We start from the raw sequence: 26,911 nt of genomic DNA on the forward strand, positions 1-26,911 counted from the left end.
GCCCTGGCTGTCCTGTAGACCAGGCTGGCCTCGAACTCAGAAATCCGCCTACCTCTGCCTCTCGAGTGCTGGGATTAAAGGTGTGCATCACTACGCCCAGTGCCTTTGTACTGTTTAATAGAGTGGAGTCACTGAGTCACAGTATCCTTGACAGCTGTGTGGTCGTGGATTCTCATGTGAACCTTTTGAGGTATAACATCAGCAATTTGGGGCAGGAAGAAGCAAGCAAAGTGTCCTTTCTTGACCTCGCTATATCTGACAGGAAGATGACCTTGGCGTCACCATTTGGCTGGGAATCTATCAGCTCCTGAGATGCAGCCTGTAGTTATTTTGGTTTCTATACTGTTTCTCAGTCAATTGTCATTAATGTTTTTATGGGGAAAGTCCTATATTGATTTTAAAATGCAGTCATTGAAAAATGGATGGCACACTCCTATTTTACCCCAACCAAGGAAGACTAAATGGTGGTGGTGTATTACTAATGAAGTCAAGGTAGAAAATACTTTTTTTTTTTTTTTTTTTTTTTTTTTTTGGTTTTTCGTTTTTCAAGACAGGGTTCCTCTGTATAGCCATGGCTGTCCTGGAACTCACTTTGTAGACCAGGCTGGCCTCGAACTCAGAAATCTACCTACCTCTGCCTCCCGAGTGCTGGGATTAAAGGCGTGCGCCACCACACCCGGCTTAGAAAATACTTTTAATTTATTAGAAATTTCCTCATAAAACTGAGAAAACTGAACCTCCAAGCTGAATTGCTTTCTTGAATCGTATGAATGAATTGTAATCTGAGTTACTCTTCTCTGCTTCTTTAGGAAATGTAGGCTCTTCTCCCAGATCTTCTGATTTAGTCAAATTAGCTCAAGAATGCTGTTACCATAGCAACAGGGGCATTGCAGCTCATGGAGTAAGAGTGCTAACTAATATAACTGTGTCTTGTCAAGAAAAAGGTAAGTGCACTCAGGACAGGCTTGTGTGCTGCTCTGCAGCTTGGACAGAGCTCTGTGGGTTGGGCCATTCAGTCATTAGCTTATGTGCACTGGTCTGCATGCATTTTCATACATCTACAGTGTCTTAGGTCAGTCTAATTTGTGTGGAGCCCTTAGGTCTGCGATTATGGCGTGGACATGTCTTGTAGTGCATTGCCTGTTTTCCTCCCTCTGTTCACGGTGCCGTGTGTGGTGCTGGGGACAGGGACAGTCCACATAAGATTCGGCTGTACAACAACTGGGAAGTTACTTGGGCTTTCTCGGTACTTAAGTATTAAATAGCAAGTGCCTTCACTTAATGGCGGTTGAGCTGGCAGGAACATGGTTGGCTTTTCATAGAACCCATCTCTAGGTGCATGCAACATTGAGCTGACTTACACAACAAGGAGGATAGATTTTATTATCTTCCTGACAACTCTTAAGTGTAAGGCTGGAAATGTTTCATCCTCCGCTCAAGATTAGGCAGTCCATTTGAACGGTATCTGCCTTGGTGATCACGTTGGCCTTTACGGGGGCCACAAGGTCAGCATCCTCCTACCCACAACACAGTGCTGCTTGTCCCAGGATTTCTTCACACTGTTTGCCAAGGCCCTACAGTAATTTGGGAAACATTCTCAGAGTGGACATTAGATTGATTTGACTATTTGAGTAAAAAGCATTTCTTGCTCGTGATATAAGAAACTGCTGTATGGTCCCAGTGACCTAAGTTTCCTGTGTCATTCACAGCCTCAGGGACCCACAGGTGTTTGACAATACAGTGTAGCTGCAGGACATACCCAGAGCTTTCTTCTTAGGGCCAGTGCTTTGCAAGAGAGGCTGACTTTCATGAGAATCTAAAGGGTATTGGACCAACTGAAAATGTACCTACATGGTTTATGTCTGATGGGGCACCGTTTTCTTAGCTGTCCTGGTAGTGATATTTTAGTTTCTCTTTATAGCTTCATGACCTTACTTGTTGATTTAATATGAATACTTTATATCTTTAATAATGTGGTAATGTTAAGGAAGGTATCTGAAGATAGCCTTTGTATTTCAGAAACAATTTTTAGATGTGATGTGTCTTTCTGTCTGTGCCTTTGTGTGCTGTCTGTCTCCTGACCACCCAATCTAATGGTTTTTTTTCCAGATCTCTTGTCACTGGAGCAAGATGCTGTCTTCGGCCTGGAATCCCTTCTGGTGCTTTGTAGTCAAGATGACAGTCCAGGTGCTCAATCCACTGTGAAGGTGAAGATGACATCACTTAATGCGCTGCTTCTTTCCGTAGCCTAAGTTGTAGAGTGATCCCTAGGGTGTAGGCCATCTACTCTTTCGTAGTTCCTCAGCTATACCATTGTGAGGCAAAAGCAGCCATGCACGAAATGTGGCGGTTGGAGGGAAGGGCATGACTTCACTAGCTCTGGGTAGTTGGCTAGATTTCCAGTGCTAGGCACGGTTTCTCTTTTGTCCAAGTCGAGAGCTGTTGGTTACTGAAAGGGGGTGTGCATCACTACTGCGCCTCTAGGTTTGTTGTCCCATGTTGTCCATCGGTGGCTAAGTAGGACTCTGGATTGCGTCTGTCCTTTGGAAGCCTGCCTGTGGCACCTCTGGTACTGTGAAGGCTGGTGCTCAGTAGGCTCTCAGCTCAGTTCCAGAACAGGAGCCTCTGTGCCCTGCTTCTGAAGATGCCAACAATTACAGATTTTAATAAGATATTGGACTTAGTATAGTGGGCTGTACACAGAGGATCAGGAAGGTTCCAGGGTTAGAGGCTCCTTCCTCCATGTGTAGTAGGATATTGCCATTTCAATAAGGAATTATAGCACTAAGCCAAAGGCGGTAAATTCTTTGCTGTAAAAATAGGTGCAGTACTAATGTGAGCACAGAGTTGAGAGTTACTGCTTTGAGATAGACCTTGAAAAGTGAGTTTTAGTAATTAAGAGGGATTATTTGAGCCTAAGCAAGCAATATTTAACAAGCAACATAAATGTGCCATTTATATTGAAAGGATTGTATGGAGTGACTAATGAGAGGGAAAGTATAGAGTATGGAGGCCATCAGATGTGCTAAAGAACGTGGACTTGACTTTATAGGGAATGAGGCGACGTTAGAATTTTAGGATAGTGGAGTCTTGCCTTTGTTGTAGTTATGTTTGTGTAGTGTGTGCCCAACTGTTGAAGATATATATATAGATATCTTTCCTTCTTATACTTATCAAAAAATTAAGGCTCAGAGGGAGAGACTTGTTGGAAGCCACCTAGCTGATGTGGGCTCCAGCTAAGGTCCACTTTGTGTTCGTCGTGTGTGCCTCTCAGCACGCTGGCAGCTTGTGTGGTTGGTTGTAGTACGAAGGAAGGACAGATGGGCCCATCTTTTCCTGAGATTAGAACTAGTGGGACATTTGTGTTGTTGTAGAAGAATGGGAAGAAGAATTTTAGAAACGTAAATCAGCTGTGGAAAGCTAGAGGCGGCCATGTTTTTAGTTTTGTTAGCTAGGATAACACGTGGTCATAAAGTAGGCCCAATAGAGAAAATCTGCAGCTGTCAGCTCTTAAATTTCAGTTGAGCAATAAATAAGAGAAAATTAGAAGCGCCTCTCCATACTGATGCTCATCACAAAGTCATTGAGGGCATCTGAAACCAAGTCATCAGTAAACTGAACTTGCATGTGCTATGCGGAGCAGTGATCTTATAAACACTCTAGCATCCGTCACCATCCTGAGTTCTGTCTGCTGTGGGTGGTTTCCGAGCACTCTGCAGAAGCAGGTCCTGGGAAGTGCTGTAGCTTTGCCTCCTTGGGGTTAGCCTCATGATTTTCATCTGCCTATTGAAATTCTGGACATGTTGTAAGCATAGCGCACTTCACTGGTGTGGGATTCAGAATCCTGTGTTGCTTATGGAGGAAAATGATGAGCCTACAAAGAATATGCCCTTGAGTCCCCGTAACTTAGACAAGGTGTTCTTTAAAGTGTAGCCGTGCACTCTCCCTCTGGCCCCTTTGCAGTACTGGGGACTGAAGCTAGAGCCTCAGCGCAGGCTCGGCAGTCCTCCACTCAGGGTGGAACCGTAACCAGGCTGTTCTCTCTGTGCAGAGTGCTCTCAGCTGTATGGTAAAGCTGTCCAAGGGCAGGCCCCATCTGAGCCGGTCAGTGGTTGACACTCTGCTAACTCAGCTGCACAGCTCTCAGGATGCTGCCCGGATCCTCATGTGCCACTGCCTGGCAGCCATCGCCATGCAGCTCCCGGTACTGGGTGACGGAATGCTTGGGGACCTCGTGGAGCTCTACAAGGTGATTGGACGATCAGCCACAGACAAGCAACAGGAACTTCTGGTAAGGAACTGATTTTGAAGCCTGCTGTAAATGACTAGGAACTGGTCTGTTGGCAGATACCTAAGAATGTCAGCACTCTTTTCAACTTTAGTTGAAAAGCAAACAGGTTAATGTAATTCTGCAGGACTGGGGATATAGTGCAATGTACAGTGTTTGCCCAACATGTAGAACACCCTAGGTTTCATCACAGTACCAGAAAAATTATTTAAGACAGTACCAGTAACTTCTGTTGTTTTCTTTTGAAACAGAGTCTGCCTGTGTAGCACAGGTGTGCCTTGAACTCAGGGCAGTACTCTTGCCTCGAACTCACAAGGGCTGGCTGGGATTACCGTTGTGAGTCTTTGTACCCGCCTACTAGGAGCTTTTTCTACAAGTTAAACCTCTCAGTTCAGAATTTAAGCACCTGAGCTGCCTCAAAGACCAAAACTTGTAAGCAGCATTGAGTGAGCAAAGCCTGTGTTAAAATTTCCTGTATCTGAAACACATTTGTGCACAAGCATTTCAGATAGAGACACTGAGCCTGTTCCTCATTTGGTTTAGAAGCCAAGTCACGTTTAGGTTTAAAACAACTTTGTTAGCTGGACATAGCTGGCGCGTGTTCATGACCCTGGCGCTCTGGAAGGTAGAGTGCTGGAGTGTTCGGAGTTGAAGGCTGAGCTTGCTCTAGGGTAATGAAAGCAGTCAGTGGGTGTGGGAGAAGGAAGTGACTTCCTCACGGACAGTCGGTCACCCTGAGAACTCGCTGGCAATACAGTGACCACAGCAGGGATCAATGATACAGAAAAGCGTTTAGTCAAGTTTTTTCCTTTTATTGAAAATAGATGGATAGTTGTGGCACATGCCTTCAATCCCCGCACTTGTGAGGCAAAGGAATACAGAGCTCTAAGTTTGAGTCCAGTCTGGTCTACAGAGTTAGTTCCAGAGAGCCAGGAGTGCACCAAGCAACCCCATCTCAAAAAAACAAAAATAAAAACAAAATGAAAATAGATTTTTTTTCCTCACATAAGAGATTCTGTTTGTTTTCCCCTCTCTCTGTTCTTCCCAGTTCTTCACCCACTCCCCCACCACCAATCGGGACCTACCCCTTTCTGTCTCCTTAGAAAGTGAACAGGCTTCTAGGGGATAATAATATAATAGAAGATAAAACAAAAACTAACACTTTGGAGTTGGACAAGACAAACAGAAAGAAAAAGAGCCCAAGAGAAGGCACAATAGTCAATGTAGTAGAACCAATTTAAGCTTGCCCCGACTAGCTTACAGATGAGTGAGACTCGGGCTATGGCTATTTTATTTGGCTTTGACAAATACTAGGGGGGTAGCCCCTAATCTACTGTTCTAACTGCTGGCCTGGCTACCTCCCCAGCGGTGTACCCAGATACTTGCTGTTTCTCATGGATCATCTCCCCTCATGACAGCTTCTGCTCTCTTTCTTCTTCTTCCTTCTTCCCCTGGTCTCTCCTCTTCCAGTCTGGTCACTCCAAACTCACCTATCTCTAATCCCTCCAGTAATCAGTCAGAGCCAGTTTTATTTAACCAAGATTTAAATCAAGGAACAAGTTTTACACAACAAAAGCTTGTCAACAAGAGAAGTCACTTGTAGGCCTAGACCTTCTGAATAGAGTTTAGCATTAAGATACATAGCAACAGAACAAACCAAAACAAATTGGAGACCCACTCCCTCTCACACTTAGGAATCTGATAAAAATGCTGAACTAGAAGCCATAATATACACACAAAGGATCTGGTGCAGAGCCAGAGCTGTGCACACCCTGTGCAAGCTGCCTCAGACCCTGAATTCATGTGTGCTTTGATCTTGTTGGTAATTTTGAATCCAGTCAAATTGACAGTGAAGGTTAACCATCACACTCCCTCTGCTAACTCCTCCTCCTATCTTTTCTCTGTGAGCTGCACTTGCACTTGGGTAACCTCAGTATGTACCCTAAGCATATGTATTGCTTTGCATATCTCAGCTTTTGGGAATGTTCTGCTGCCAGTCAGCTTTGGTGGTTTGCCTTTCTTACTAGTCATTTATATTGATCTCTGGATTTATTTCACTGATGTATTTCACTGGATGACTATATCATAATTCATTTTTCCTTAATTGTGAGCCTTTTTCTCCTGGTTATTTTATAAGCAGTGCTCTGAGTAAAAGGAATACATTACTTAATGACTTAAACATGATAAATGAAATATCAACAGAAAGAAAGTCCACTTTGTTCCTTTGCATCATACTTAGTTATGTTGTGTCGGTGTGGATAAGCGCAGGAGGAGGTCTGGGGACAACTTCCCTTCCACCGTGCAAGGCTGAGGTATTCAACCGAGGTCAAACAGGCAGCAGCCATGTTTACCTGATGAGCCATCTCAGTGGCCCTAAATTCTCTTCTGTTTTGGTGATCTTTTCATTTTTATCTTTGTCTTTGAATAAAATTACATGTCTTTTTTACTTGCTTTCTGTTAGGTAAGTTTGGCTACTGTGATTTTTGTAGCCAGCCAGAAAGCGTTGTCTGCGGAAGTGAAGGCGGTGATCAAGCAGCAGCTTGAAAGCGTCTCCAGTGGGTGGACCGTGTACCGGATTGCCAGGCAGGCTTCCAGAATGGTATGGGCTTCCCTGTTGAGTGGAGGTACTTGGTGGGATGTTAGAACAAATGAAGTGGTCTTTATTATAGTCAGAACTCAAAGTACATATGGAAGTTGTCTTAGCCAGTGTTCTCTTGCTGTGAAGAGGCATCATGGCCAAGGCTGTTCTTGTAAGAGAAAAGCATTTAATTGGGGCTGGCTTACAGTTTCAGAGGGTTAGTCCATCATCATCGTGGGAGGTGTGGTTGTAGACAAGAAGGTACTAGAGAAGTAGCTGAGAGTTTGATATCCTGATCCATAGGCATCAGGCAGAGAGACACCAAGCCTAGCTTGACTTTTGAAACCTCGTATTCCACCCCCAGTTCCACATCTACTGCAGCAAAGCTACACCTCCTAATCCCTGTAATCTCTTCAAACAGCTCCACTCCCCAAGGACCAAGCAAGCATTCAAACATGACCCCATGGGGCCATTCTCAAGAGTTGCTTGTTACTTATGGTCTCTGAGGATGGCAAAGGAGCCATCCTAACTTTCCTCATAAGCTGTAGTAAGTGTAATAACTAGGTGACGGTGCACACTCTGTCTGTGCATTGTTAGCAACACATACTTTGCTATAGATTGTAGTACCAGGGCCTCTTCCCACCTGCTGTTTCTGTCATTATTTATCAGCACATATTTTCTTCTCATCCTTTCACCAACCTAATCATTGAATTTCTTTAAGAAATACAAAGCGTAATTAGTCCAGAGACCAGAGTGTGAAGGCACAGCTCTGGTGGTCAGAGCAGGTACTGCTCTGTGCCAGCTCCCCTGGCAAGAGCGTAGACTGCACGGCTGGCTGTAAGGGCATCTGTGCCTCTAAGGTCCTGAGTGCCATTCACCGTCTACCTCCTAAATAGCTCCTGAAAAATGATATACAGGTACTTAATACCTTTTGTATTTTAGACTAAAACTCTAGACTTGAGTTACAATTCACTCCACCTATTTTCTCATTGGGACTGTTTGAGTAAAGAACTTGAGGCATTGTGTTATAAAAAGCAGCTCAGCATATTTTTTTCTGAAGAAATAGTTAGACTGTCTTAAGGAGTTATGTAATATGAGATGTGATATTTGAGCTTATTCTGGGTTTGTCTTTTACTTGCTGAATGTAGAGCCTCACCCTGGCCTCTTTCTTTGTTAGGGCAACCATGACATGGCGCGAGAGCTTTACCAGAGTTTGCTGACGCAGGTCGCATCAGAACACTTCTACTTCTGGCTGAACAGTCTGAAGGAGTTCTCGCATGCAGAGCAGTGTCTGACTGGGTTGCAGGAGGATAGCTTCAGCTCAGCACTTTCCTGCATTGCCGAGTCTTTGAAATTCTACCACAAAGGGATCGCCTCCTTGACAGTGAGTCCTCTTCCCCAGTCATGGTGACTAGTGTAGGATGCTCTTCTCTCTGCCTTGGGTTATCTATCCTCTTTTGACAACTTGTGAAACCTCGTGGTAATATCAGAAAATGCATATACACAGAAATAAAACTCTTGTTAGTATTCTTAGTTGATGAAAACTTTTTTTATACCACGTGTACAGAAAATTGCTTACTTGAGGCAGAACGGTAAGTGCTGTGGAAAGAGGCTCCTTCCTCCACATTCTTAATTGGTAAGACTCTGGCCTGCTGCTATCCCATCACCAAGCACGCCCCATCCTCCTCTCTTCTGTCTGACTGCTCACCAAGTAGAGGGTTTTGTAGGGTTTTGGTAATGTTAAGGATTGAACCTGGAGCCATGTGCATACTAGGTAGATGCTCTGTCATAGCATCCCCAGCAAGCCTTTTACTATATAACGTCCTAATTCTGCAACCCTTTAATACAGTTCCTTGTGCTACAGTGAACCCCAATCATAAAATTACATTCATTGCCACTTCATAACTGTAATTTTATAATTAATTACTGCTTCATAACTGCTATAAATCGTAATGTAAATATCTATTTTCCTTTGGTCTTAAGTGACCCCTGTGAAAGACCCAAATAAACTTTTAAAATTTGCAAGTAACAGCTAAAGAGGCAGATGGAATAAAGTACTTCCTTCCATCTTCTTCCATCTTCCTACAAGAACAATCAAACCTGACATTAAAAACAACAGAAATAGTCTTTAGTATCTTTTTTTTGTGTGTCTGTGGTTTTTTTTTTGTTTGTTTTGTTTTTTGTTTTTTGTTTTTTGTTTTTTGAGACAGGGTTTCCCTGTGCAGTCCTGGCTGTCCTGGAGCTCAGTTTGTAGACCAGGCTGGCTTTGAACTCAGAAATCCACCTGCCTCTGCCTCCCGAGTGCTGGGATTAAAGGCATGCACCGCCATGCCCGGCTGTCTTTAGTATCTTAATACAAGCTATTTTGTAGCTAAAACAGAATATTGATTTAAAAAGTCAACACAGTCAAATATTGAGACTAGTTATTTCTCATCATGCACAGGGGTCTCCACAGTTGGGGAAGGGAGCAGGCAAGTGTGTACTTGTGTGCAGGATGCCGGTGTGTGCTTGTGTGCAGGATGCAGGAACCATTATAAGCTCCTCTTGGTATTTACAAGTAGAGGCCTCTGCTGAGGACAGTGTGCACCACTGGATGGGAATGCTGGGACTTAGTCCTAGAACCTAGAACCTAAGCAACATTCCCACACCAGGGCTGGAGATGTGGCTCAGGGCTTAAGAGTACTGGTTGATTTTCTAGAGGATACGAGTTCAATTCCCAGCAACCACATGGGCTCACAACTGTATGTAACTCCAAGATCGGATACCATCACGTAGACATACATGCAGACAAAAACACCAATGCATAGAAAATAAAAAGTAAATTTTAAAAAAATTTAAAAGGAAGCACACCAGTATATTTATTTGAGGCAGCTGTCTTGTAGTGGAATGTTAATTTTCCATGCTTCCATTTACTGTTAAGTTAGCACACTTTTAGTGTGTGCTTTTTATTTAAAACATGTTGCTAGCTTCTCCACTAGGATGGTTGCTAAACAGTTGGAGGTTCTGTGCCTGTGCTGCTGGGACTTAGACCACTACCCACTCTGCTCTTGGAGACTTACCTCTTAGAACATTTGTGTGTGGTAATCCATTCTGTGGTGCCCTCACCTACCCCTCTCTCTGCAATGATAATGTCTAAAGCCTCCTGTGATGTCTTAGGAATGATTGAGCAAGTGATATGCTAAGTTTAGGCAGTAATGAGCCTCTGACCGTCAGTGCGATGTTCAGGCGATGCTACCAGTAGTGAGTTTCTCTGATGTTGTTACCTCTTTCACATGGTAGCTTAAGTATTTACCTACCAGTGCTATTATGACTTGTGCATAGACTGACACATGCAGTCTTCCCGTGGCTTCCAGGAAGTTGGATTCCAAGACACTCATGTAGGTACGGATGTCCAAATCCTTGTATGTTCAAGACCCCCATTAAAAAGAAAGGTGCAGCCTCTACATATACTCCATGAACACGCCTCTTGTGCTTCAGATCATCTCTAGGTACGTTGTAAACGCTGTGTTGTGCTAAAGCATCCTCCTGTGTTCTATGAGGAAGAGATAGGAAATGGTCTGCTCATGTTCCATCCAAGTGCACTTTTTCCCTGAGCATTTGTAATTGGGCGGTTGGTAAAGAGGCAGGTGACTTTTCATGAAGCTCCTCTTTATTCCAGGCTGCCAGCACCCCACTGAATCCTTTGAGCTTTCAGTGTGAATTTGTAAAACTCAGGATAGATCTCCTGCAAGCCTTCTCCCAGCTCATTTGCACTTGTAACAGCCTGAAGACAAGCCCTCCCCCTGCCATAGCCACAACCATCGCCATGACCCTAGGAAATGATCTTCAGAGGTGCGGCCGGATCTCCAATCAGGCATGTCTTCTTTTCTCTCCATTTTATATGTTATTTGTACTTCAGAGATTTTTGAAGATGAACGATTGTACAAATTAAAGTCAATGGTATGTGTCAAGTACTTACTCTCAATGTTTGGCCAAATAGGATGATGTGTTCTTTGAACAATCTCAGTGTTGTGTGTTGTACAGAAAGAGTGGAGTGACGTTAAAGAGTTGGGAATATCTACAAAAGTACTAGTTATCCTAGTGAAGCTTGAAGAAAGGAAAATGCAAGTGTCTTGTCTCAAGATGTCATAAGTAAATTATTATACCCTGTGAACAGTTGGAACTTCACTAGCCGTCTTTGTCAGTTTTGTGTAATAAAGTTATGAAAATGACAACTCAGTTTTTATTTGAACTGTTTAAAGGATGAATTTTCTGTGCTTTAATTTTTGCTTTTCCCCTTCTTTGTAGATGAAGCAGTCCATGGAAGAATTCCGAAGCCTTGCCTCCCGGTACAGAGAGCTCTATCAGGCGTCCTTTGATGCAGACTCGGCAACTCTGAGGAATGTAGAACTGTATCCTGTATTTCTCGGGATTCCTTGTTCTTGGGAAGTATTCTCTGAAGTGAAGAGTAAATTTGCTCAAGTAAAAGTATGGATTGGATACTAATATTTATTACAATTAACTAGTAATTTCTTCCTTTGAAATCGAGTAGGAGCAAAATAACTTTACTCTTGAACTTTTTGTTTTGTTGTGTTGTGTTTTTTAAAATTTATAAGGGTTTCTCGGTGCAACCCTGGCTGTCCTGGAACTCAGGCTGACCTCAAACTCAGAGATCTGCTTGTATTCTGCTTCCTGAGTGCCAGGGTCAAAGTTTACTCTTTTTGGTTTTTCAAGACAGGGTTTCTCTGTATCGCCCTGGCTGTCCTGGAACTCACTTTGTAGACCAGGCTGGCCTTGAACTCAGAAATCCACCTGCCTCTGCCTCCTGAGTGCTGGGATTAAAGGGGCTAAGTTTACCCTTAAACTTAAGCCAATCTTTTAAAAGGGGATGACTTCCTGGTGGTCTTGTCTACCTTAGAGAAGAACTGCCACAGCCCCTAGCTGTACACAGGGCAATGATACAAACCTGTCACCCCCAATACCAAAAAGACTGACACATGAGCCAGGAGATGGAAGCCAGCTAGAAACTCAGCAAGGCTCCCTTAGACAGCCACAGCATAGCACACTGGTTCCATCTCCTTTGTTGTGGTCACTACTACATCTGATCCCTCAACTCCTGATGCCATCCATATTTTCTTATTAGCAATTTCTGATCTCATTGGAAAGAAGGGGGAAAAAAAAACTGTTCTGAAGTTGTCAGGCTTATGAGTTAGTTCTTGGAGTTTTCATTGATGATTGATTGATTGATTGATTGATTGATTGATTGATTGAAACCTAATAAATGCTCTGTAGCAAGAGTGTGTACTGGTCTTTCTGTTCTTGTGTGTGACTTAACACCGTTCTAGCCAGCAGCAGAGCTGCTTACTGATATCTCATGCCATAGAAGCCCTGGTTTTGGATCCTGAATCAGCAAGGTAAGTTGGATGATGCTTGCCTTATAAAATTTCAGGTGCATTGTTTCCTGATCCTGGTGTGATCGATGGTTTTAGAAAGAGGAGAAAGGAAAGCTCCCGGGGAGGCCTGAGATTGCATTGCATGCAAGCCTTGCCTTACCACTTTGTCGGTCCAGTGTTTGAGATCTCTGCCATGCACGTTAGAATGTCAGTCTCAGCCAAACAGATATTTTTCTTCCACTTATTGCATCCATTGTAATATTTTTATTTCTTGTCTTAATGACATTTAAAGTATTGAACAGAGCCCTGGAGTCAGGCAGATATGACCACAGATGTCTTTTCACTGCTAGCTCAGGGAGTGTATTTGCTCTCACTAAGGCATGGGTGTGTAAAACTTCTGCCCGGGCAGTGGAGATAGAATGAGCAGATAACACATAGTGCCTCACTGAAGTGCCTTCACTGAAAGGATTAAAGGACTGTTAGCACATGTGTGCCTGGTGTGAAATGCCTGCATTGCACACACTTCCAGTCACAATTCAAGTTTCTTTAGGATTCGAGAGTTTTGTCATATCTCTGTTAGAAATGTTTTCAGAGAAGGGGACAGGAAGGAATCTAGGCTACGCTTTCCTAGCTCCGCCCCAGCAGCCTCTTCTCCATCTAGTGCTTTTCACTTCCAGGCTCTCCACTCATAGTGTTTCCTCAGCCATCTCCAAGTCTAACAGCATGCTGACCAAGTGATTTGCTAACCTGCTCCCTGTATTCCATCTGTTCTTTATATGATGTCATATCAGTATGTTACCTGCTGGCCCTTTCTCAAGGGTCTTTCCTATATGGTGACAATTAAACGCCTTCATGTGAATAGCTAAGAATTATGTCATTTGTAGACAGATTTGGGTTTGAGTTACAGCTTGACATTTAATAGTTACATAAGTGTAGTCAGATTAACCTTATCAAGCCTCAAGTTTCCTTATCTGTAATTGGATGAGGTGAGAATGTCGACCATGGTTAGCAAATGCACGGAGGTGATGAAGGTGCTCGGATGGATTAACTGCTGCTCTCTGCTCAGCTTCCAGGAGTATGGGTCCACAGGCGCTGCCCACGCCGACAGTGAATATGAGAGACGGATGATGTCCGTGTACAGTCGCGTCCTAGAGGAGGTGGAGTCGCTTAATCGGAAGTATGCCCCAGTTTCCTACATGGCAAGTAGCATTTGTTTGCTCAGTTTTTAATAATTTATTATTAGGACTTCACTGTAAAGAACATACAAATTAGAAATATCACACAAGTGTAGCCAGCCTTTCTCAGCCTGCCAGCACCCAAATAATGACACAGGGACCTTTTATTCCTGAAAGCTTAGGCCTTATAGCTTAGGCTTGTCCTCTGCTAATTTGTATACATTAATTAACTCTGCCTATTCTACTCCACGTTTGCCACGTGGCTGGTTACCTCTAATTCACTCCTGGGACTGGCTTCGAGTCTCACCCCTCTCAAGTCTTCCCACAGTTCCTGTCTCTGCCTGGGTGTCCTGAATTTCCCCTCCTGCCTCATCTATAGACTGCCAGCTCTTTCTTAAACCAATCAGAAAGTGATGGAGAAGAATGTTTACACAAGATGATGCCTGTGCTGAGCAATTAGAATAACAATAGCAAAGTCCAGGCAGTACTCAGCTCTGTGCTGGCACAGAAGTCAACATTTGTACAATACAAGGACAACCTTCCCACAACCCCATGTTCTATAATACCTGTCAGTGGACTTCTGCACTGCTAGGGTAACCAACCTCTCAGTTTTACCTTTTCACTATGCGTTTCTCCACCAGAGTACCCATGATAAGGATTAAACAGCCCCATTCATGGCAGCACTTAGCCCATCTCCTGACGGCAGGGCCATACTAACATATCAAATCTCACTTCCCCAGGTGCAGGCAACTTTTATCAGGTCCACCTCGTGGAGGTGCAGGCAGACCAACTTCTTTATACTCCTTAAACAATCAAACTGAAGCTGCAGTAATTCCTTATCCTAACTCCAAACTAGAGTCACTTTGGGAGCTTTTTAAAAGCCACATCAGTATCCAGTCATCCCTCCCAACCAACCCCCAAGACACTTGACTCTAAGTCTGGAACAGGCCTGGCCCACAGTGATACCAGGAGTAAGAGTAGAAACTGGGCACTCATACATTGATCCAGCATTAGAGGTTGCAGACACACAAGTTCAAAGTATTGGACTGTCTAGAGCACTTTTAAGGCAGTGTTGAGTATATTTAAACATGTCAAATGCAGTATGGGCTTACAATATGTATGATGGGTTTAATCACAGCATAATCCTGCCATTAGACAAGAACAGCATGTTTTTTTTTGTTTTGTTTTGTTTTTTTTTTTAGAAGCATTCATGTGATTCTATCATGCTGCCAGGGTTAAAAACACAGAATATAAATTTAGTAAATAAATCTAATTTTTAAAAAAAATGTTAAGAAAATAAAATAAGGCAGAGGCAGTTGGATCTTTGAGTTCGAGGCCAGCCTGGTCTTCAGAGTGAGTTCCAGGACAGCCAGGGCTACACAGAGAAACCTTGTCTTGAAAAAATAAAATAAAATAAAATAAAGTAGAAATCTGATTGCAGTTTTTAGGTGGGGTGTGATTTGAGACAAGGCTTCTCAGTATAGCCTTGATAATCCTGGAATTTGCTCTGTAAACCAGGCTGGGCTCAAACTCAGAGAACTGTCTGTCTCCTGAGTGCTGGGATTAAAGGTGCCACTGCCAGGCAAATTTATTTTTTAATTATTTAATTTTTTTATGTATGAGTGCTCTGTTGCATGTACATCCATCTGCATGCCAGAAGAGGGCATAAGATCCCTTTATGGGTGGTTATGAGCCACTATGTGGGTGCTGGGAATTGAACCTAGGTCCTCTGGAAGAGCAGCCAGTGCTTTTACTCCTGGGCCATCTTTCCAGCCCCACAGATTGCATGAAGACTATGTTCTGTGCACTTGTGGATCTTGTGCCTTCTGCCGAGTGGTGTGGGTTCTTGGAAGCATTTGTTGGCGGTTTTCTCAGATGATCTCTCTCCCACAGCACACAGCATGCCTCTGCAACGCCATCATCGCTCTGCTGAAAGTTCCTCTTTCATTTCAGAGGTACTTTTTCCAGAAACTGCAGTCTACCAGCATCAAGGTAAGGTGGAAAAAACACTTTTAAGATTAAGATATAAAAACCAGCTAAGTGGGGCTGGAGAGATTAAATAATAGCACCTGACACAAGTTCAGTCCCAAGATCCATATGGTAGAAGAGAATGATTCCTACAAGTTGTCGTCTGACCTCCCACATGTGCCATAGTGTGTGCATGCCGGAGAATACACACACACACACACACACACACTCAAATGTAATAAAAAACCAGCTAGCTATCATCTGAAGGTTTAATGAGACATAGCTATGATTTAGTATCTTTCCTTTAGCATAGATAAAAATTTAGTCCTAAGACTTTAACCGCTTCATCTGATGATTTGAGGAAGTAAGTGGGGTTTGAAAGTTGCTGTGATAAGACCTGCATTTGAGTAATGGCAGCCTGTCTACCTTTTACCTCCAGGAATGAGTGCTTGTAAGCTTATTGGCAGGCTTGAGTCTGTCTGAGCAGGCCCAGCTTTGATGGAGTAGCCTGCTACAGTACCACGGGTCCTGCCTCTCAAGTCCTGTTGCCACTGAAGGGCAAGCATGGGGAACTAACTCACAGGGAGAGTTAGTATATCGAAGTGCTTAAGCCACTCAAAATTAAAAGCTATTTTTAATTCCGACAGTAGAATTATGAAAGAAGGAGATTGAATTCTGCCTGTCAGAATGTGTCCAGTGAACTTTGCATCCATTTAATGCTTTTGGTTGCAACTAACGTTCCAAAAAGACCTTAATAACCAGGAAAGGTGATTGATTGTATAAGTGAGCAGGCCTAAGGCAGGCTGTCTGCACATTGCTGACAAGTTCCAAAGCTCAGTGACGTCATGCTTGAGCTTTCTGCAGTTGAGATACATCTGAGATTTGTGGGGTTTTTTTTTTTTTTCCTTTATGAAAAACTAAGTTTAAAAGCAACCTGGAGGCCCCAGGATAAATCCTAACACCCCCCAATTTGTTTTGTGTTCATTGTGGAAACTGACTTTTTTAAATACCACAATAACTCCGTTAATGTGATTTATCTTAGAATTTTAAGTTTGTTTTCATTTTAATTGAGTCTGTTTTAAATTACTTAAGAGAATTAAAATAAAAAAATTCCTAGAAGCAAAGCGATACCCAGTGGACATAAACATCACACATAGTGTTTCACCTGAGGAAGTGGTTCATCATATCTTCCCCTCCCTCATCAGAAAACCTCCCAACCAGACCCTGCTGGCAGCCAGCGAGCGCCTTTATTTGCTACCCTCAAACAATACAGGTCTGAGCGAGAGCCCAGAGGTATCATAAGGAAGCTTGACATGGAGATCCCTTTGCAGGGTGGTGGGAGCCCAGTGAGATCATGGGGACAGTCAAAAGTGTGTTCATCTGTGACCAGTGATGAGCGTGGCCAGGTTTGTTGAAGAGCTTGGTTTGGTCATCAGCGCTTGCTTTGCTGTTCTGTTCCAGCTTGCTCTGTCACCTTCTCCCCGGAACCCTGCAGAGCCCATTGCTGTACAAAATAACCAGCAGCTGGCACTAAAGGTAGAAGGCGTTGTTCAACACGGGTCTAAACCAGGACTGTTCCGCAGAATTCAGTCTGTGTGTCTGAATGTTTCTTCCACACTACAGAGTAAATCTGGCCAAGACTACAAGGTAAATATCAGAGGGTCATAACTTAACAACACAGCTGGGGCTTGGGGAGACTTAACAAGACTACAAGGTAAATATCAGGGGTCATAACAACAACACAGCTGGGGCTTGGGGAGACTTAATCGCTTTCTTTTTTCTTTGCTTGAACCAGTTAGTGGACACAGCATCCCAGCAGAGATCAAAACATGAATTCTGTGTCTCTTAGTCAGTATGGAACCTATCTGAGGTCCACACAGCCAGAACTACCTGATCTTGTGCTTCTGATCAGGTTTCCTACCCTACCTAGTCCCATGCAACTGCAGAGCCTGGCCCTGTGCTCCTGGAGGGAAGAAAGCAAGGGCACTCACCTCCTCATGCCTGCTTCTTGCTCTGAAACCTTGTTCATAAGACTCTACTCCTCTGGAGCCATCTTAGGCTCCGCCTCCTGGAGGAGAGCTGCCTGCTGTGGTGCATAATATACTATGTAGGTCACCCCGCCCCAGGGGAACCTTGGGAATTTGCTTCCTCTAGATGTCCTGAGGTAGGTTAAGTTAGCTAGCATCAATGAGGTTGATGTTGCTATTCAAAGTCAACATCTTGCATATGTGCCTATGAGATGCCAGTGTCTCTTTGCTTAGACATTTCTTTCCAATTTTGTGGTGATTAAATCCACAGTATGTCCCCAGGTTAGTCAGGTGCATTTGAACTAAATCTGTGTGACAAGAGATGGGGTGAAGGTTTAAAAGGGGACATTTGAGGACTGGTAAAGTGCCTTCTTGCAAGTGTGAGGACCTGGGTTTGGGTCCCCACAACCCGAGAACAAAGCTAACCCTAAGGGATGGGGTGTAGACAGTGGATTCCTGTCACTCACTGACAGCCACCCTGGCCAAATAAATGCATCCATGAGAACCAAATTCACTGACTCACTGTCTCAGAAATAAAGGTGGAAAGTGGGTGAGGAAAAACACCCAGCTTTGACCTCTGGCCTCCTACACATGTCCTTACACATACACACTTGCATGTCTACATGCACATACCCACACTAGCAAGCATATAATGTGCACACTCACATGAACACACACAGGATCATTTCATCATCACAGTTTTAGGTAGGAAGCTGAAGGAGGACTGGTGTGGCCTGTCTCGCTTTGTTTTCTTCAGTGTTGTCCTCTCAGCCTGCAATCTGCTCACTGATAAGGCTCAGTCTCCATTCTCTTCCCTTCTTTTCTTTGATTAATGGAGCCCTTAGCCACTCTATAAGTATTTGTTGAGTGATAAACGATGGGCTGTGTTTAGAACACCCCTGTTATGGCTGAGTGATCTCAGATATTGCTGGGAATTGTAGTGAGAATTCATGTGGCTTGTCCCAGTTTGCAGGTGTCTCCCAGCACCCTAGACTCCGGGGCCTGGCTCCTGGAGAATACTGAGTAAGCAGCTCGTGCTGGTTCAACAATTCTTGTGTTGCAGATTCCCATTGACAGCATGACCAATGAGATGGAGCAGAGGGTTGAGCCACATAATGATTACTTCAGCACCCAGTTCCTGTTGAACTTTGCTGTCCTTGGAACGCACAGCATCACAGTGGAGTCATCAGTGAGAGATGCCAATGGCATTGTCTGGAAGACTGGCCCCAGAACTACCATGTTTGTCAAATCCCTGGAAGACCCCTACTCGCAGCAGATTCGCCTACAGCAGCAGCAAGCCCAGCAGCCTTTGCAGCCACAGCCGCAGCCACAGCCACAGCCTCGCAGTGCCTACACCCGGTTTTAGCTGTGCTACAAGCATACTACTGCCACACTGCACCGACTACAAGAAGAGTCTTTTCCTCATGTGCGTTAAGTGTCAATGTCACAGTGTGAAACCCAGTACTCACTGATTGCTGTAATGTAGCATTCTGGTGATGTTTTGTTTTGTTTCTTAAAAATTTAGTGTAAGAAATAACCTGGCTCTTAGCCCCCAAAAAAGTGCGTTTTTGTTGTTGTTGATGTTGTTGTTTATTTCTTAAATCCATTCTTCTGTCTCACACTTAGCATTTTTGTTGTATTGTTCTTTGTGGTTGGTGAGCTTTTCTTCTTCCAAGAATAGTCACAGATCATTGGTAAATTTGACTGTGTCTCCACCAGAATTATTGTGCTGACTGGCCCAAACCTGGGGTTTTGAGGTAGGCAGGGGAAGTACTGTTGAGTGTGTGCAGTGCTTGTCCAGGGCTGGAGAATGAGGCCTTCATAGGGGGGCTGGAGAGTCGGCAGCACCTGCCTTCTCGTCTGTGGGAGCCTGTGGGCCACAGGTTCAGCATCCTGCTGTGTTGGCACCTCTTACCCACCTTCTGCCCTGAAGCAATGTTAGATTATTGTTTTGGTCTTTGATTGACCAAAAAACAACTCCAGCTAGAAAAGTTGGAAACGAATAATCTGTTATTTTTTTCTGGTATGTGACTAATGTGGACTTCTTACATTTTTTTCTACAAGTGGAATGTGGTTCACATATGTCTTCCTGTTTGATATAAAGGGAACAGATCCTTCCCTCCCTCTGGTTTCTACTAGATGATGTATTACTCTACACCTGATGTCTAGACAGCTGTCTCCACAGCGTAACCTCAGCTGGGATGCTCAGGGAACAGACTCTGGCTAGCCAGAAAAGCCCTTTTTCTACTTGAGTCATGGTCAGAAACTACATGACAACACACTGATTCTAGGTTTGATTTAACAATTGACCGTGGCTGCTCAGTGCTCATGGACCACGGTTAATATGATGAACTGAGCCTGCTGATACCCCTGGTGGTCATTGGTGTTGGGTGTAGTGCAGCTTCTAAGGGCATGAGCCCTGGATTTCCCTGTGTAAATAAATCTAATTTCTTTGCTGTGTTTACCTTTTTTCTCTTCAAAGTCATACTGACTCATAAGAGGACTTGACTTTTTTTAAATGGAGTTTGGTTTTTGTTTTCTCCTGTTGCATTACCCCAGGGGCTGAGAAGTGATCGGCAACTTGGGTTCCCCTGAGGTTACTTTGCTTTGTGAGATGTTACCTCTGCATAGCCAATTCTGCTTGTCATAGTCTGTGCAAGTCTACTGTATCCACTGTAAGTGACCTCCCCCCCAGCCACCTCAGTGCACACGGTGCACAGTCTGCACTTGGTCAGCATCTGGAGACTGATGCCAGAGTGCGAGAGAAGACCCGTGCAGAGCCCGTGTTCTTTGCTAGATATGGAAAGAGCTGAGTCAATGTTCCACTTTGGGCTCTGCGGAGAGTTGTGTGTGTTTCTGTAGAGTCAGACTTCAGACTCTTAGAAAATGACTGAATTAGGCTAAGTCTCTCCGCTTTAACTCAGCTTTATCAGGTAACTGGGGAAAAAAAAAAAAAAAAAAACAAAAAAAAAACAGAACAGCGGTGAAAAAATTGGGGAAATATCTCTAATGCTAGAGATTGAACTTGGGTGAGGACCCAAGTCCCACTTACTCTGTCACCGACCTAATTTAGCACCCAGAGGAAGACCCTTTTCTTTTCTTTTCTTTTCTTTTCTTTTCTTTTCTTTTCTTTTCTTTTCTTTTCTTTTCTTTTCTTTTCTTTTCTAAGACAGGGTCTCTCTGTGTGGGCCAGGCTGTCCTAGCACTCGCTTGTAGACCAGACTAGCCTCTAACTCAGACTGCCTCTGCCCTCCGAGTGCCACCACGCCCAGCCTGTCCTTTTCACCCTTAAGTAGCTGATACTGTAGAGTGAGTTGCAGGTCTCTAGCACTGCTGCATAGTAGAATTCCAGAAAGAATGTAAATCTAGTAAGACTGATTTCTTTTGTGGCCCTCACATTTTATGTTAAACGGTTTTGATAGTTGTAGTTATAAACTCTTGGATTCCATGTACTGTGGTGACCCCCAGACCCCAACAAACTTAGAAAACAAATAAAAGCAGGTCCTGACCGTTGAGTGTGAAAGTGACTGAAACAAACTAGACTCGGTATGTCCAGTAGACCCAGGAGTGGCGTTGTCTGGCTGTATGTTCGGTGTAGTGGGGTATTTTAATCAACCTTTAAGTAGTTACTCAGGAAGAAGATTGTGTTTATAAATTTGACACTAATGAATGGAAAGGATAATCCCCAAAAAAAGAAGGTAGGCAGGCTGGGTAGGAGACCAGTTTGTTTCCCTGGTTGGTAGTTGCCTTTCGGAAGGCAGGCCTGCTTTCCTTGGTACTTACTGAGTCCTGTGAGAGCATAGTCTGCACCTACACTGCCCACGTTCAAACTTTACCTACGTTTGTGACCTTAGAAAAGCTACATACTGTGTGTGTGTCATAGGGTTATTAATGCTGTGCTGAAACACCATGACCAAAAACAACTGGAGAGGAAAGGGTTTGTTTGGCTTACTTATCCTGAATCACAGTCGATTGATGGAAGCCACAGTAACAAGTCCAACAGGGCAGGAACGTGGAGCCAGGAGCCTATGCAGAGACCATAGAGGGCTCCAGCTTACTGGCTTGGTCTCTATGGCTTGCTCAGTCAGCTTTCTTATAGAACCCAGGACCACCAGCCCAGGGATGACACCACCCACAATGGACTGGGCCTCCCCCATCAATCACTAATTAAGGAAGTGCTCTACAGCTGCATCTTAAGGAGGCATTTTCTCAGTTGAGGCTCCGTCCCCTCTGCGGACTATAGCTTGTGTCAAGTGGCCATAAAACTAGCCAGCACACCCTGCATGCCTCCCTTTCTTCATCCCTAACATAAAGGCTTGTGCTTCATGAGTGGATGGGAGGACCAAGCATTGCTGCAGTAGAGCACAGGAGCACGCCTGCCGCACAGCCGGTGCGTTGCTCACTCAGCACTAGTGCTGGTGTTAGTGCTTTCTTCCCCGTTGTTTTCAGTGTAGTGTTCATTTCCAAGGTCTCCAGAAGCCCAGACTCTCCTTAAACTTTCTCTGTGACTGAGGCCAGCCGTGAACCACTAACCCTTCTACCTTACCTATAAATGTTGGCATTGCAGACATGAACCTTGCCGGCTGGGTCAGTTCTTTAAGTTTCCTACCAGCACGCTTCAGGCTACACTGAGTAATAAGATAGGTGTACCTAGCCAAGCTGGGATTTCTTAGCACTGAACATTTTAAATCATTAAAGTATTTAAAAGCAATACACAGAAATTATACAGCCTACTTCCATCGTGTCCGACAGTCCACTGACTATATTCTAGTGTAAATGAGTTCTCCCTCTGTGACCTTCGGAGCTTAGAATAACCTAGGTGGCAGGTAATTTGCACCTGGAAGTCACATCCCTCTACAGTAATGTGACTCCCTGGATTCCATCCTCAGTACCGAATTACAAAGGAGTTGTAGTGGGACAGTCATGTAGCGAGGGTCCCAGACCTGTCCATTCCAGTTCTGCTCCTGACTCACTCACCCAGGCCCTCCCACAAGGCACTTTCCTATGCTGGAACCTGCCAGCAGACTGAGGGTCACGTGACTCCCTGTCGGTATCAAGACCGGAGTAGCCCTGGATTGTGGTGGGAATGTTGTAGATGTACCATGGCGGCCATTAGCTACTCAGTCCTTAAGTAGCCCCGTGAGGGGGACTCAAGCTTTCCTTTTCTTGCATTCCCGTTAAATTTAAACAGCCTGCTGTCGCTGTTGCCCTGGGCAATAAGGGCATGAGTGAGACAAGGATTCACTCGTAAGCTCTAGATGAGAGTCCGTATAGATGATGGGAGAATTCAGCAGCTGTGTGCCCTGTCTGGTAGTCCAACACCATAGCCCCACTCTCCACAACGCCGCAGATGGAGCCTCTGTCCGTCACACCAACGTTAATGTGTGTGAGGATGTGAGAGGTCCAACAGTGACTTAATAGTAAGTATTGTGAATACACTTCTTTAAAAACTTTATTACAGCCAGGCTGGAGAGATGGCTCAGGTTAAGGGCATGGGTTTAGTTCCCACAAGGTGTATAGCCCCAGCTCAAGGGGATCTGGCCTCTGCAGGCATCAAGTGGTGGTTCACATGTATCCATGCAGGCAAAACACTCAGGCAAAAAATAAATCTTTGCAAGACTTTGCTACAAAATGGTTTGCAGTCACTTTTGTTTCCCCATACCTGCTCTTGGAACCTATGTTCCTCCACTTAATCAAAGACAGCTGGGACCTGCTCTCCTGACGCAAGACCTGACAGGCTGTTTGGTGACTTGAGTTCTTCAGTGTTGCACTGCAGGAGACTAATCATAGGCCCATGTGGGCATCATAGGGCCCGTCAGTGTTTACTGTGCCCCTGGGTTGCTCAGGAGTGTGTTTAGCCCTGGTTAGGATTGCACTGTCCGGAGGAATCATCTGGATTCATGTTGAGGGCGGATGGCATGGAAGTCTGCCCTTAGCCCCACATCTAAGTGACTGATGGAGAACACCTTTCCTCCCCCTAAGCAGGGACAGTAATTCAGTGACATCCCATCTCTGCTGCTTAGGCAGCAGCTTTTGTCCAAGCCAGCTTGTGGACTCTGCTAGTTCCCGTACTGTGCCTAAGGCTTGGCCGCACTGGTGCAGCAAGTACAGCAGTGGACAATTTCCTTGTGTTCAGGGCCATGCCACTTCCTGTTTCTCAGGGTGTGAACCCAGTGGGAATGAGAAGACTTCGCCCCTGCCTTGACAGCTGGATAAACCAACCACCTCAGAACCTAATTTCTCCTCAGATGAGGGTCTAGATGGGCTTCTCCAAGTAGCTGCTGTACCCTGTTGTGAAGCTTAGCACACTGGAAAGTCACTCAGCCTCTGCCTCAGTGTTACCCAGCCTCACAATGCAGGGTTCCTTTCTGTCCAGTCTTAATGTGTCTTGGATTGGGGGGAGGGAGAATGGGAGGTTCCTACAAAGCCTGGGGTCTCTCCTGACTACTGCTGTCCTGTGGTGAAAGTCCCATTGGCTCTCAAGACCCCCAGAAATACCCCCAGCCAAATTCTCCAGACAAGTTCCTGCCCAGAAGTGTGTGTCTTAGCTGCTCGTGAACGTTGTCTTGAACATGGAGTTTTGGCTACATGGTGGCTCATGTCACCAACATCCTCTGATGTCCTGTGCCCAGAAGCAACCCCTGTCATGTCTCAGAGTCCTCCTTCTTGTCACACTCCTCTGACTCTTGGTGCCATCTGTGGAGTGCAGCTAGTAACACCCTGCTCTGTGGCATTGGGAAAAGTCACATGACAGGTGTCATCAGCCAACTCTTCACCTTGAGTCAGCTTCCTCAGACAAAGATGGTGTGGGCCATGTGGGCTGGTGGCCCAGGAGGCATTCTGGAAAGGAACATCAGCTGCAGGTCAGCTCTGCCTCTGAGAAGAATGTGCGGGGCCATGTGAGGACCCAAAGTTGAAGAGGAATTTGTTCTCTCCATCCCTTAGGCTTTCCTGTGGGCACAGCCCTGGGCGGGGCCAGATGTAATAGGTGCCTTCCCAGCATTGCCAGCAGTTAGCCACCTAACTCGGGCAGAGGGATAAACTAGATGACCTTGGCCCCATACCTTCAGCAGGTTCAGCTGACATCTCATGGCTCAGGGCCGCCTGGGAAATTGTGGCCTCCCCACCAAGCACCTGCGTTCCAGAGGGCTCTGGCCTCCAGACAGATATAAATAACCCGAGAGACTGACTTGGATCAAGTGGTGAGGGCTGTGGCCAAGAACGGAAAAAAAAGGACAGAGAGAAGATGCACAGTGAGATGCCCTGAGGGTGCGGGGAGAAGGGTAGGGAGGGCTCCTAGCAGCTGAGAGTGAGGGCAGAGAGGCTGTCCTCACACAGTGAGAGGTGTCCTGGCAGGGACTGTCCACAGCACTCCCTCCCTCCCTCCCTGTTCCAGCACCCTACTTCACAGCCTCACGCCTTCCTGGAGTGCTGGTTTCCGCTTGTTTCAGTCTCTTCTAAGCAAAGTCCTATTCCAAGTTCATCCCAATTGGGAGGAGGGGCGTTCTGCCAGCTAGTTTCCTGATGCCACCCAAAGACCCTGCACACTTAGACACTAGCTGGTGTGGCAGCCACATTAGGCTGCTGACACCCCCTGTGTATAACCCAGATTGCAGAAAGGTAGCATCCTGGGCATTCCGTGTGTGTGCCTTGTTCCGTGTGTGTGCCTTGTGCACATGCTATGTCGTCATCGTTGTTCAACCCTTTCTGCTCAGAAAATCGAGGCTGCCTATCCACATCATTTTTCCATGCTCCTCCATGACCTCCTTCATTCCCTCTTGTTGGAACTAGTCAGGCTACCTGGCCCGTGAGGTTGGCCTCGCTGGACAAAGTGATGTCTACTGTTCCTATTTCCTGCTAGTAGGAACAGACTCCTCTGGCTCTCCATTCCCCTCTCATGCTGACTGTTCTGTCCTGAGTGAGCTGCCTGCTACTCCCCCTCAGAGACAGTGTAAAGATGAGTGCATGGCCCACAAATGTCAGAGAGGCCCGCATGGTCCTAGTGTACCAAGGCTCTGGTCTGAGTCAGAAGTGGAAAGCCATGCACCAGTTGTGAAGCTAATGCTTACTTTAAGCCAAATGTGGTCATACACACCTGTACCCAGCACCCCACAGAAGCAGGATTGTGAAAACAACCTAGATTCCAGAGTGAGGCCTTGTTGAAAGGAAGGAAGGAGCAAAAGAGGTGAAAGCTGGGCTGGGGAAATGGCTCCACCAATAAAGAGCTTGCCACACGAGTAATAAGAGCCTGAATTCAGATCCCTAGCACCCACAGACAACAAACAAGCAAAAAACAAAACAAATAAGCAACAACAAAGCAGGTCTGCAGGAAATGCCTGAGATCCCAGGACATGGAGATAGAGATGGGAGGAGCCCGGGGCTTGCTGGGCAGTCAGTCCAGCCAATGGCTAAGTTCCAGTTTCATTGAGAGGCCCTGTTTTTGTTTGTTTGTTTGTTTGTTTGTTTGTTTAATTTATTCTGTATATGTGAGTACACTGTCACTGTTTTCAGACACATTGGGTGCCAGGGGGTTCTGTAGTCCTAGAGTGTACATGCTTTTCAAACTGATAGTTCAGCTAAAATAAGTACTGACGAGTTCTCAAAACAAATGAGCCACTGTAATTCACACAAAGCCATATTGTAGAGGTTTGTATCTAGCATTTATTTTTGCATGTTGATGTTAATTAGCTAATGAACTGTAAATGTAAAGTGTGTTAATAAAATGGCGTTCTATTTCTCTAAATAAATAAATAAATAAATGGTGAGAGTGAAGACATTGGCCTTTGGCCTGCATAACCACACGCGCGCGCATACACACATAGACACATACAGACACACAAACAGACACAGACACACACACACACACACACCTCACAAAACCACACCCAAGAGAAGCAGCAAGTGCTGATGCTTGTTGACCCATGTCCTTAACCCTCACAGCCCTCCAGCAACAGTATCCTCTTGGTCACTGGGTAGAACATAGTTTTTGTAAGTCCAGCTATGTTCTCATGAGTTGACTGAGGCCGTGTTCCATGCAAGGCCCTCATGTGAACAGGTGTCACATGCAGAGTCTCTGAGGAAACACCTGACACCAGGGCTTCTGTTCATCCATGGTGCTCCAGTCTGCAGGGGTGTGAGGACAGCATCAACCAGGAAGGAAGTCAGCTGTCACTCAGAAGATCTTGTAGAAAAAAAGGAAACAATAGGGACAAGAAAGACAAGAAAGGAGAGGAGGTCACGTTGTGACTTTGCCTCATCACCATCAGCCTGGCCCCTGAGACCTGATGAGAGCCATCAGATCCCTAAGGCTCAAATCTGTCACTTACCTAATCACTGCCCTCCTCCTCACACCCCTGACCCACCTACTTTCACCTGAAGCTTCTGCAAAGGTTGGCTCTCAGGACCTCTCTCTGAGTAGCTAGCCCAGTGGCAGGGACCCAGTGCCCAAGCTCTGTTCTATGCTCTGGAGATAGAAGGCTGCCTTGCACAGTTCCTGCCCAAGG

At 45.1% G+C, this 26,911-nt stretch overlaps 1 protein-coding gene across 1 annotated transcript in view; it reads left to right on the plus strand.

Annotated features, from left to right (window-relative positions):
• The window catches only part of Ints7 (integrator complex subunit 7), a 52,988-nt gene extending 32,618 nt beyond the window's left edge, over positions 1–20,370 (plus strand). The window contains exons 9-20 of the mRNA XM_021199293.2: positions 810–944; positions 2,110–2,207; positions 4,052–4,291; positions 6,750–6,887; positions 8,044–8,250; positions 10,525–10,719; positions 11,154–11,257; positions 12,191–12,259; positions 13,305–13,437; positions 15,307–15,405; positions 16,843–17,028; positions 18,472–20,370. Of these exons, the coding sequence (XP_021054952.1) occupies positions 810–944; positions 2,110–2,207; positions 4,052–4,291; positions 6,750–6,887; positions 8,044–8,250; positions 10,525–10,719; positions 11,154–11,257; positions 12,191–12,259; positions 13,305–13,437; positions 15,307–15,405; positions 16,843–17,028; positions 18,472–18,774 (1,907 nt within the window). The 3' untranslated portion in view covers positions 18,775–20,370. The remainder of the gene's footprint in view (positions 1–809; positions 945–2,109; positions 2,208–4,051; positions 4,292–6,749; positions 6,888–8,043; positions 8,251–10,524; positions 10,720–11,153; positions 11,258–12,190; positions 12,260–13,304; positions 13,438–15,306; positions 15,406–16,842; positions 17,029–18,471) is intronic.
• The last annotated feature ends 6,541 nt before the right edge of the window (positions 20,371–26,911 follow it).

This window comes from Mus pahari, chromosome 5 (assembly GCF_900095145.1).
Source record: "Mus pahari chromosome 5, PAHARI_EIJ_v1.1, whole genome shotgun sequence".
NCBI lineage: Eukaryota > Metazoa > Chordata > Mammalia > Rodentia > Muridae > Mus > Mus pahari.